The sequence below is a fragment of the Palaemon carinicauda genome, chromosome 29 (genome assembly GCF_036898095.1).
Source record: "Palaemon carinicauda isolate YSFRI2023 chromosome 29, ASM3689809v2, whole genome shotgun sequence".
Lineage (NCBI taxonomy): Eukaryota > Metazoa > Arthropoda > Malacostraca > Decapoda > Palaemonidae > Palaemon > Palaemon carinicauda.
This window is the reverse complement of record NC_090753.1, coordinates 85,601,891-85,615,135: the sequence shown is the minus strand read 5'-3', so window position 1 is coordinate 85,615,135 and position 13,245 is coordinate 85,601,891. Positions and strand designations below refer to the sequence as shown.

The following is a 13,245-nucleotide window of genomic DNA, read 5'->3' as shown; positions in this document are numbered from 1 at the left end:
ACCAGGCTGACATGAGTCTTTGTTGTTTATATATGACATATCTGTTTTTGACGTTGTTAATAGTTTATATAGGACATATCTGTTTTTGACGTTGTTAATAGTTTATATATGACATATCTGTTTTTGACGTTAATAGTTTATATATGACATATCTGTTTTTGACGTTGTTAATAGTTTATATATGACATATCTGTTTTTGACGTTGTTAATAGTTTATATAGGACATATCTGTTTTTGACGTTGTTAATAGTTTATATATGACATATCTGTTTTTGACGTTAATAGTTTATATATGACATATCTGTTTTTGACGTTGTTAATAGTTTATATATGACATATCTGTTTTTGACGTTGTTAATAGTTTATATATGACATATCTGTTTTTGACGTTGTTAATAGTTTATATATGACATATCTGTTTTTGACGTTAATAGTTTATATATGACATATCTGTTTTTGACGTTGTTAATAGTTTATATAGGACATATCTGTTTTTGACGTTGTTAATAGTTTATATATGACATATCTGTTTTTGACGTTGTTAATAGTTTATATAGGACATATCTGTTTTGACGCTGTTACTGTATTTAGAAATATATATTGTTAATTTGTTCTCATCATTTATTTATTTCCTTATTTCCTTTCCTCACTGGGCTATTTTTCCCTATTGGAGCCCTTGTGCTTATAGCATCTTGCTTTTCCAACTAGGGTTGTAGCTTGGCTAATAATAATAATAATGATAATAATGAAAATAATAATAATAATAATAATAACAATAATAGTGTCACTTATAGACTATGAGAAAGCTGTAATGAAACCCCTCCAAAAACTAGGAATAGATGAATTTTACATTAGAACAGGTGAAGATAAGCTATACAAGAAGTACAGTACAGCAATCCTAAAACTATATAAAGAGTTAGACAGGGAAACCCCATCTCTCCTATATTATTCACTGCATGTTTATGATAAGTTTATTTTACATTAATACAGATGGGTTAAAGTCAGTTTCCAATAATGAAAAAAAAAAAAAAAAAAAAAAAAAACAATAATTTGATATGCGTGGAAAAAGGTCTCTCAGTGTGCATGCAGTACGATGACTACCTGCCAGATGTACACACACACAGCCGTTCTAAAAAAAAAACATTCTCTTATCAGTGATCCTTTTCTGTACAATAATATTACAACTCTCTCTCTCTCTCTCTCTCTCTCTCTCTCTCTCTCTCTCTCTCTCTCTCTCTCTCTCTCTCTCTCTCTCTCTCTCTCTCTCTCTCTCTCTCTCTCTCTCTCTATATATATATATATATATATATATATATATATATATATATATATATATATATATATATATATATACATATATATATATATATATATATATATATATATATATATATATATATATATATATATATATATATATATATATATATATGTATATATATATATATATATATATATATATATATATATATATATATATATATATATATATATATGTATATATATATGTGTGTGTGTGTGTGTGTGTGTGTGTGTGTGTGTGTGTGTGTGTGTGTATATATGTATAAATTTCTGTCTTGGAATGTCTGTGTCTGTTAAGGCTAAAGGAGGACAAAATAACTGGTTATCAGGTAGCATGTTGGTTAAGGCACCAGCCACCCGTTGAGATACTGCAGTTAGACAGATATTGGGTCCTTTGGCTGGCTAGATAGAACGACATTGGATCCTTCTCTGGTTAAGGCCTATTTTTCCTTTGCCAACACATACATCGAATAGTCTGGCCTATTCTTAACATATTCTCCTCTGTCCTCATACACCTGACAACATCGAGATTACCAAACAATACTTCTTCACTCAAAAGGTTATCTACTGTACTGTAATTGTTCAGTGACTGCTTTCCACTTGGTTAAGGTAGAAGAGACCCTTTAGCTATGGTAAGCATCTCTTCTAGAAGGACACAGTATAATCAAACCATTGTTCTCTAGTCTTAGGTAGTGCCATACCCTCTGTACCATGGTCTTCCACTGTCTTGGGTTAGAGTTCTCTTGCTTCAGGGTACATTCGGGCACACTATTCGATCTAATTTATCTTCATCTTATTATTATTATTATTATTATTATTATTATTATTATTAAATGCTAAGCTACAACCCTAGCTGGAAAAGCAGGATGCAATAAGCCCAGGGGCCCCAACAAGGAAAATAGCCCAGTGAGGAAAGGAAATAAGGAAAAAATAAAATATTTTAAGAATAGTAACAACATTAAAATAAATATTTCCTATATAAACTATAAAAACTTTAACAGAACAAGAGGAAGAGAAACTAGATAGAACATTGTGCCCGAGTGTACCCTCAAGCAAGAGAACTCTAACCCAAGACAGTGGAAGACCATGGTACAGACGCTATGTCACTACCCAAGACTAGAGAACAATGTTTTGATAACGTTTATATAGTTTATGTCCCCTGTTTTCTTTCCTCACTGGGCTATTTTCCCTGTTGGGGCCCCTGGGCTTACAGCATCCTGCTTTTTCCCTCTAGGGTTGTAGCTTAGCAAGTAATAATAATAATAATAATAATAATAATAATAATAATAATAATAATAATAATAATAATAATAATAATAACAACGATGGGGAAAGAAGAAGGTTGATTGCTAAAGGAAACGCCGCAAAGTCAGTCCAACGCCCGGAAGATAATCACATTGTTTGTTTTGAAATGAGCAGCCTCCTGCAGTTAGTACACTAGCATGGCGGTAAATGAAAATGGTCATTTAGGATTTCGGGAAGTAATTCCCGATCAGTCGGCTTTGGTGCAGTGGAGGAATATTACAATTGATACAGGTAAATATGAAGGGTAATTTTATGTATGAATGTGAATTTATTCGAATATATGACCTGGTTTAGCTTACCAGTAGATTTCGTGGATTCGCTTATCGGTAGTTTTACGGTAATCCTGACATAAACGTCTTCATATTAAGCAAGAGCGTTTTTTATGATAATTGTAAATATATTCGAATAATGATCAAAATTCTGGTATATTCATCAAAATTTGTGTATTTTAAACTAAGGTTGAGAGTGGTTGTAGATCGGCGGACACAGAATGGCATAGGCTTTTAAATATGGAAGTTCAATCCCATTTTAGTATATGAAAGATGGAAATTTGATCTGGTTTTATTTTATATTACCACAACTGGGGTTTATGTATGATAGCGGCCACCTGCATGTATGATTACGGCTAACTTATATACGGCAGTATAAGGGGGTTCATTAGCCCCCCTTCAGGTAAGTAGATAAGGACATGGCTTGTAGGTTAGGTTAGGGGGAGAAGTTTAGGTTAGTTGATGTCTACCTTTGGTAATTGTTTACAACACCACACTCTCCATTTACTCCAAAATAATGGAATCCTGCAGTTCTCATCTTCTTGCACAGTAATTAGGTAGTTATTTAAATTCTGGGAAAGCAATAATTAGTAAGATATGTTGAGGAAGGGGGGAGGGGTTAGAAAAAGAAAAAAAGCTCGGTTTCCTCACTAAACGACTTGGAACTGACATGTCAACATAGTCAACCAAACAGAGTTCGTGATGCCAGCGTACATAAATATGAGTTCGTGATGCCAGCGTACATTTGATATAATGTATATTCAAAATATACTTAATTAGAAATGGATTAATTACTCAAAAGTGTCCATAAAATATGCAATTTACAAATAGTGACACTTTTGAGTAATCACTCAATTTTTGATTAAGTATATTTTGAATATACAGTACTGTATATCAAATGTACGCTGGCATCACAAACTTCTGTTTATGTACGCTGGCATCACGAACTCTGTTTGGTTGACTATGTTGACATGTCAGTTCCAAGTCATTTGGTAAGGAAACCGAGCTACTTTCTTTTTATAACCCCTTCCCTCTTCCTCAACATATCTTAATAATTATTCTTTCCCAGAATTTAAATAACTACCTAATTACTGTGCAAGAAGATGAGAACTGCAGGATTCCATTATTTTGGAGTAAATGGAGAGCGTGGTGTTGTTAACAATTACCCTATTTTTAATCAAAATGTGAGGAACTGGCCACTGATATACAAAGGCTCTCAATTTTCTCTAAACGATTTTAATCAGCATATTTCAATGAAACCTATGGTACTTTTGATTAAACCAAGAACCATGAATCACTGGATAATAACCAAGGTAATCAAATTTTAAATTTGTATGATTGATAACACCGAAATACTAGCTCACGAGGCTAACGTGCATGGCGAAATATATTCCGCTTTCTAGAACATAGGAGCAATGAGATAATGTTTAAATGCGAGCGAAGCAAGCATACGGCAGAACAAAAGCCAATAAATCATTAGCTTGATTAAGTAAGGAGGTATTAATATGATGAATATTGTTATGAATGGCTCCATTAGAAAATGGGATAGAAAGTCACATTTTCTATGCATTCAAAATTTGTGGCGAAAAAAAGCGCCAGTGTTTTGACCGTGTTTCATTAATATTACTTGGTATTCGTCCCACCATAACTCAAAATTTTCAATATTAAACTTACCCGATAATCATGTAGCTGTCAACTCCGTTGCCCGACAGAATTCTATGGAGGGATACGCCAGCTATCACAATACTAGAAGGGGGTGTATTTACCAGCGCCACCTGTGGCCAGGTACTCAAGTACTTCTTGTTGACACCTCCTCAATTATTCCTCTGTCGTGCTTCCGGCAAGACGTTCTGGGATACGCTTATGTTCTTGGAGTATTTTCACGACTTTGGTGAAGTATTTCTCTTTGATTTCGGCTGTCGCTTTACTGGAAACTTCTATATTAGCTTAGTTAGCTTTTGGAATTAATTTGATTAATTTTGGTGACGAGAGAGTATGAACTCTCGTTCACTTTTCAATGGCCGACCCTTCCCTTAGACGGAAGTGTTGGTGTCTAAGAGAGTATAGACTCTCTTTCTTAATTTTGCTTAACAAAAGTTATAGATTTATTTTATATCTCTCCGCCTCTTATAGGCCTCTTCGATTAACTTCCTTTTATTATAAACTCATTAAAATTAATTTTTATATTTGTTTATATTCGACCTTCCTAATAGTAGGCGGTCTTTTACCGAAGTTAATAAACTTTGAGCCCGTCATTTCGGTTTTACCTGTTAACATATTATGCTATTTCCGCCACAGAGTTTGAAAGATTTTCTTTGACAGTCTCGTACTGTTTTCAAAGCTGAACTAACGTTTTGTTTTGTCTCTGCAGTTGTTGACGTTCAGAACGTTCAACTTGCACTCTATCGTTACGATAGAGAAAGAATGTTCACGGTTTCACGTTGCAGTAAGAGTAACCGTGTCTAGCGTTTTGTTCATTCTTTCTTAACTTAATGGTTTTGATCCTAATAAAGGAACTTTTCAGTTTTTTTTTTCTTTTAACAATAATATGTTTTAACGATATATATGATTGGGCTCTTCTCTCAGGTTCTAAGTCAAGATAGAGAGAGAGAGAGAGAGAGAGAGAGAGAGAGAGAGAGAGAGAGAGAGAGATAGAGACGGAGGGAGAAAGAGGATAAACGTTTCATTCAAGCCTGCCAGGCGTACGAGTAACGTCGTTATCGTTTTTTGCTCTTCTCCCTAGTCTCTTTAGGGGAAGAAACTAAACGTTTCTAGAGTGATCTAGTGTTTAGTCTCTTTCCAACCACTGAATTATCTTTCATTAGATTTTTCTGTTACATTGTAATTCTGTTTTCGCAATTACTAACTTTGAGAAAGGATAGAATTGCGTATTTCAGGTACAAACCACTTAAAGTTTCGAGTTCAGTGAAATAAGTGCAAACAGAAATCAAAGTGATAAGTGATTAGTGCGTGAGGGTACTTTTGTGCGCGCCAGTCGTCCTCCCAGTCCGGGACCTCTTGCAAGCTCCCAAGCCCAGGGGAGAAGCAATGTCGAAGGGCATAAGGGTTCAGCAGGCCTTGATCGGCGCACAGAAGTATTCTCGGTGGTTGTGGGCGTGTCTTACCGAGACCGTCACTCCCACCCGCAGACGATTGAGCCCTTATTTTGCTCGTCTGCAGAAGAGATTAGGGGAGAAAATAAAGGCAGAGTAACGCTGGTCTCAGGTCTCAAGACTTCTTAAACGTTAAGTCCAGACCTATGCCAGACGTACGAAGTTAAAGTTCACAACCCGAATGCAGTCATTGGGTTAGCTCTGACTCTCCTCAGTCATCAGTTGATTACACTCCGCCTAAGAGGAGTAAGGTTCTGCCACAACAGATCTCTGCTGTTAAGGCTTTACCTCAGCAGAACTTAGTGTCTGCCGACCCCAAGTTAACTCTACTGCAGTCCATACAGTCACAACTTTCGGTCTTGATGCGTGAGTGTCGGGCTGAGAGTGTTGCACCTCCTCCTCCGCCTACACTCCCTCCACCTGTTCTCGCTCCGCCTGTGCTCGCCCAGCCTGCACCTGCTCCGCCTGTGCTCGCCCAGCCTGCACCTGCTCCGCCTGGTCGCAGCACCATCTGCCAGGCGTACGATGTTGTGAACTCTACTACAGTCCATGCAAGCACAGCTTTCGGACTTGATGAGTGAGTGTCGGGCTGAGAGTGTTGCTCCTCCGCCTCCGCCTACACTCCCTCCTCCTACACTCGCTCCGCCTGATCACAGTACCATCTGCCAGGCGTACGATGTTGTGGACTCTACTACAGTCCATGCAAGCACAGCTTTCGGACTTGATGAGTGAGTGTCGGGCTGAGAGTGTTGATCCTCCGCCTCCGCCTACACTCCCTCCTCCTACACTCGCTCCGCCTGATCACAGTACCATCTGCCAGGCGTATGATGTTGTGGACTCTACTACAGTCCATGCAAGCACAGCTTTCGGACTTGATGCGTGAGTGTCGGGCTGAGAGTGTTGCTCCTCCGCCTCCGCCTACACTCCCTCCACCTACACTCGCTCCGCCTGATCGCAGTACCACCTGCCAGCAGTTCCACCTGCCAGGCGTACGATGTTGAGACACGTGCTGAGTTTGCTGTTCCCTGTGGTGTTCAGCCTCCGCCTTTCTTAAGGCAACCTTTACATTGGGATCAGGAGGATTATACCTCTCTTCCTCCGCCTCCACTTGCTGCTCCACCAGTGATGCAACACTCGGTTGAGGTACAACAACCTCTCCCGTCCATGAGTCAGTTTCCTCAGCTCTTGCTGCAGCGAGCTCAACCCTCCATAAGGCAAGCACCACAACACCTTAGCCTTGCGCCTCAGGAGCCTCAGCTTGCGAGACATTTACCTTGTTCTGCGCAGCCTCTTCCTCATCGCGCTCCGCTCACACCACAGGAACTGGAACTTGCTACTCCGCTTCCGCCAACCGCTCAGCAAGCGCAACCCTTGGGTTCAACCACTCATGCTAGGAGTCAGCCTCCTCCACCCATGCGCCTTCCTTCTGCTTGTCTTTTATTCAGCCTTTGCAGACTGAGCCTCAGGTGTTCCCTCATCTTGAAGAGGAAACCACACTATTGTTGTTCCAGCTCGTTCTGACTCTGCTGTTCAGCATACCATGGTTTAAACCCCATGCAAGCATGCATAAAGCACTCTAGCACTGGTCATGGAATTTCTGAGAAATGTTAAACGCCATGCACACGCTCTGCTTTCCTTTCAGCAGGCTCTGCTTACAGCAGGCTCTGCTTACAGCAGGCTCTGCTTACTACATGCTCAGCATTCAGCATGCTCTGCATTCAGCATGCTCTGCATACTACATGCTCTGCATACAGCATGCTCTGCATTCAGCATGCTCTGCATACAACATGCTCTACATACAGCATGCTCTGCATACAGCATACTCTGCATACATCATGCTCTGCATACCTTACCGCATGCTTCTCAACACATCTTGGGTTGTTGCCAACTCACTAGACTGTCAAGCAGTTTCATAACGTTGCCTTCTAGTCTGCTGCTTTGCACCAGTGAACTCTCACTCAGAGAACTTAGCTTTTCTAGGATAAGGTCCCTGTAGATGAGAAAGTTCTTTTCTCCCTCCTTCTGATATTCCCTTGAGGACTCTGTCATTTGGAGGGAGCCTTTAGCTGCATAACCTCTTATGGACTTTTATTTAAGCATAACATGCTTACAGGGAAGGTAATGGTTACACTTCAGCCGCTAATCCCGTCTGTTACCACACCTGCTCCCATAGACCTTGAGCTGTGTTGCATGACATGCAGTCCAAGCTTAGTCCTTGTTAGAGGATTTTTTGTTTACGGAGTCAATGTGTCACGGGGAAGACGTTCAACAACCAACAGAAGGGACTTGTTGTGACGCAGTGCGGCAACCTCAGCAACCCGTTAAGGAGTTGTCTGTACGACCCAGACAGTCTAGACAGATTCGGGTTGTCACTGTACTTCCTCGCTTGCCCATGATTGACAGTTTACAGACTGTGCAGCAGTATCATGATCTTGTGTCCGGCTCCGTCAGACGACTGGCTTTTAAGAGCTCCCTCAAGTCGTCGCTGTCTGGAGATTTTCAAATGGACTATGGATCTGACCAAGGAACTGGGCCTCCTGGTCAATTTTGAGGAGTCTCAGCTCGTTCCATCCCAGACCATTGTCTCCTTGGGTATGGATCTTCAGAGTCGAGCTTTTCGGACTTGTCCGTCGGCCCCAAGGATCTTCCAAGCCCTAGAATGCATCCAGAGCATGCTGAGAAGGAACCGATGCTTAGTCAGGCAGTGGATGAGTCTAACAGGGACACTTTCATCGCTGGCCCTGTTCATCGAGTTAGGGAGACTCCACCTCCGCCCCCTTCAGTATCATCTAGCTGCTCACTGGATAAAGGACATGACGCTAGAGACGGGCTCAGTTCCTGTTTCCGAAGAGATGAGGTCTACTCTAACGTGGTGGAAGAACAGCATTCTTCTCAAGGAAGGTCTACCTTTGGCTGTTCAGACCTCCGACCACCGTCTCTTCTCGGACGCATCGGATACGGGCTGGGGTGCGACACTGGACGGACAGGAATGCTCGGGAACATGGAATCAGGAGCAAAGGACACTTCACATCTATTGCAAGGAGTTGTTGGCAGTTCATTTGGCCTTGATAAACTTCAAGTCCCTCCAGCTTAACAAGGTGGTGGAGGTGAACTCCGACTACACCACAGCCTTGGCTTACATCTCCAAGCAGGGAGGGACTCATTCGAGGAAGTTGTTCGAGATCGCAAGGGACCTCCTCATTTGGTCAAAAGATCGAAAGCTCACGCTGGTAACGAGGCTCATTCAGGGCGATATGAATGTCATGGCAGATCGCCTCAGCCGGAAGGGTCAGGTCTTCCCCACAGAGTGGACCCTTCACAAGAATGTTTGCAGCAGACTTTGGGCCCTGTGGGGTCAGCCAACCATAGATCTATTCGCTACCTCGATGACCAAGAGGCTCCTCTTGTATTGTTCTCCGATTCCAGACCCAGCAGCAGTTCGCGTGGATGCCTTTCTGCTGGATTGGTCCCATCTCAACCTGTATGCATTCCCGCCGTTCAAGATTGTCAACAGGGTACTTCAGAAGTTCGCCTCTCACAAAGGGACACGGCTGACGTTGGTTGCTCCCCTCTGGCCCGCGAGAGAATGGTTCACTGAGGTACTGCAATGGCTGGTCGACGTTCCCAGGACTCTTCCTCCTAGAGTGGACCTTCTGCGTCAACCTCACGTAAAGAAGGTACACCCAACCTCCACGCTCTTCGTCTGACTGCCTTCAGACTATCGAAAGACTCTCAAGAGCTAGAGGCTTTTCGAAGGAGGCAGCCAGAGCGATTGCCAGAGCAAGGACGACATCCACTCTCAGAGTCTATCAGTCTTAATGGGAAGTCTTCCGAAGCTGGTGCAAGGCCAATGCAGTTTTCCTCAACCAGTACCAATGTAACCCAGATTGCTGACTTCCTGTTACATCTAAGGAACGTAAGATCCCTATCAGCTCCTACGATCAAGGGTTACAGAAGTTTGTTGGCAGCGGTTTTCCGCCACAGAGGCTTGGATCTTTCCTCCAACAAAGATCTACAGGACCTCCTTAGGTCTTTTGAGACCTCAAAGGAACGTCGGTTGTCCACTCCAGGCTGGAATCTAGACGTGGTCCTAAGGTTCCTAATGTCATCAGGATTTGAACCGCTCCAATCAGCCTCTTTTAAGGACCTCACATTAAAAACTCTTTTCCTCGTGTGCTTAGCAACAGGTAAAAGAGTAAGTGAGATCCACGCCTTCAGCAGGAACATAGGTTTCACATCTGAAACGGCTACATGTTCCTTGCAGCTCGGTTTTTTGGCTAAAAACGAGCTTCCTTCCCGTCCTTGGCCTAAGTCGTTCGAGATCCCAAGCCTGTCCAACATGGTGGGGAACGAACTGGAGAGAGTACTTTGCCCAGTTAGAGCTCTTAAGTACTATCTAAGAAGGTCAAAACCATTACGAGGACAATCAGAAGCCTTATGGTGTGCTATCAAGAAGCCTTCTCTACCAATGTCTAAGAACTCAGTTTCTTACTACATCAGGCTTCTGATTAGAGAAGCAAATTCTCATCTGAAGGAAGAAGACCTTGCTTTGCTGAAGGTAAGGACACATGAAGTGAGAGCTGTGGCTACTTCAGTGGCCTTCAAACAGAACCGTTCTCTGCAGAGTGTTATGGATGCAACCTATTTGAGAAACAAGTCAGTGTTCGCATCATTCTATCTCAAAGATGTCCAGTCTCTTTACGAGTACTGCTACACCCTGGGTCCATTCGTAGCAACGAATGCAGTAGTAGGCGAGGGCTCAGCCACTACATTCCCATAATCCCATAACTTTTTAACCTTTCTCTTGAATACTTTTTATGGGTTGTACGGTCGGCTAAGAAGCCTTCCACATCCTTGTTGATTTGGCGGGTGGTCAATTCTTTCTTGAGAAGCGCCAAGGTTAAAGGTTGTGATGAGGTCCTTTAGTATGGGTTGCAGCCCTGTATACTTTAGCACCTTTGAGTTGATTCAGCCTCCCAAGAGGAACGCTGCGCTCAGTAAGGAAGACGATCTTATTAAAGGCAGAGTAACGGTTCAAGTCGACTTCCTTACCAGGTACTTATTATTTCATTGTTATTGTGGATAACTGATTATATGAAATATGGGATACTTAGCTATCCTTTAATCTTGTACACTGGTTTTCACCCACCCCCCTGGGTGTGAATCAGCTACATGATTATCGGGTAAGTTTAATATTGAAAAATGTTATTTTTATTAATAAAATAAATTTTTGAATATACTTACCCGATAATCATGATTTAATCGACCCTCCCTTCCTCCCCATAGAGAACCAGTGGACCGAGGAATAATTGAGGAGGTGTCAACAAGAAGTACTTGAGTACCTGGCCACAGGTGGCGCTGGTAAATACACCCCCTTCTAGTATTGTGATAGCTGGCGTATCCCTCCATAGAATTCTGTCGGGCAACGGAGTTGACAGCTACATGATTATCGGGTAAGTATATTCAAAAATTTATTTTATTAATAAAAATAACATTTTATGGATTTCCTTTAAAAACCATTATCAAAAACATTTTAAGCACCTATAAATACACAATATTCCCATATTTTAAAGCCATTTGGTGTACAGTATCTACTGATGCTATTTGGAGAAACCTTGATATACTACTAGAAGTTATTGGGTGTTTTGACTGGCCAGATAGTACTAAACTGAATCCTCCTCTGTTTATGGCTCATTCTTCCTCTGCTTATGCATACACTAGATAGACTGACATAATTTTTACACAATTTTTACACATTCTCCTCTTTCCTCACACACCTGTCAACATTAGGATAACCGAACAATTTTTCTTCACTCAAGGGTCTAACTCGTGCATTAATTGTGTTCAGTGACTACTTTTCCACATGGTAAGGGTAGAAGAGACCCTTTAGCTCTGGTAAGCAGATCTGCCTGGAGAAGGACATGGTCAATCTGTTAAACGAGGGTTTGAGACCCGCTCATGCTCGATAGTTTTTGGTAGTGTCTGCAGCCTCGCAATCATTTTGAGCTTGGGAGGGGGATGTTTGATAGTTTATAGGTATGGCTGCTGAATCAGCAGAAGTCTGTTCCTCCCTGGTCCTAGCTTGATAGAGAGGGGGCTTGGGCTTTGTTCTAACCGTTGTCTCTGCCATTCATGAGTATCCTTTAGACCTTAAATAACCCTTTTTAAATATTTAACTTAGCCGGTGAATATATAATAGCTGCTGCTCCAGCGGCTCGACAGAAAACACACACAAAAACTCGCGAGCGATCGCTATGAAGGTTGCGGGTGTGCCCACCAGCGCCAACTATCGGCCAGATACCGCATATACTTGTAAACAGACCCAATTTTTTCTCTGTCGGCCTTAACGACAAGACGTATCAATACTCGCTGTATAACCTGGAGTTTTCTCAACATATTTGGTGAAGTACTTCCTTTTGGTTTGAGCTTTCGCAGTGCAGGTGTTTTATCTTCAACTTAAATCTTGAACTCGTTTTTGGATAGATTTAATTTTTGATGACTTTGGATTGTTTTTTGGACTTTCTTTGTCTTTTAAATGGCCGACCCTTCCCTTAGTACAGAAGTGTGTTTTAGGCTTTTAGCAATTATCTTATCACGTTATAAATTAATTATAGATTTTCCTCTATATATTTTATATCTCAACCGCCTTTATTAGGCCTCTTCGATTAGCTTTCCATTTATAATAAACATCAAGATAAATTTTAATGATTTGTTTATATGCGACCTTTCCTGAGAGTAGGCGGTCCTAACTTGGAAACCGAAGTTAAACAATGTTGAGCCCTTTCAATCGTGAATAACTTTTACAGAGCAAATGATTTAAAACTTATTAAATGAATATTTTTTAGTAGATATTTTATGAAAGATTTTCTTTGAATAGTCTTCGTACTGTTTCAAAGATGAACTAACGTTTAGTTTATTTATGCTACGCAGTTTGCGCTCTATCGTTACGATAGAGAGAGAGAGAGTATCACGGTTTCACTTTGCAGAAAGAGTAAATCGATTCTGACGTTTTGTTCATTCTTCTTTCAAAGCTTAAATGTTTTAAATACTATTTTAAAGGAACTTTTTAATTGAAAAACCTTTCAGTTTTTTCCTTTGGTCAAATAACCTGTTTATTGACGAAACGTAAGTGGGCTCTTCTCTTCGGTGCGAAATCAAGAGAGAGAGAGAGATAGAGACGGAGAGAGAGAGAGGAGAGAGAACGTTCCGATCTTTATTCTCGTCCCAAGCGAGTAACGTTGTTCTCGAGTTACTCT

General features: G+C 41.1%; 1 protein-coding gene across 1 annotated transcript in view; it reads left to right on the top strand.

The window, feature by feature from the left end:
- The first annotated feature begins 2,661 nt into the window (after positions 1-2,661).
- Nup160 (nuclear pore complex protein Nup160) overlaps positions 2,662-13,245 on the top strand; it is an 80,368-nt gene continuing 69,784 nt past the window's right edge. Inside the window, exon 1 of the mRNA XM_068352867.1 lies at positions 2,662-2,838. Coding sequence (XP_068208968.1) covers positions 2,745-2,838 — 94 coding nt within the window. The 5' untranslated portion in view covers positions 2,662-2,744. The remainder of the gene's footprint in view (positions 2,839-13,245) is intronic.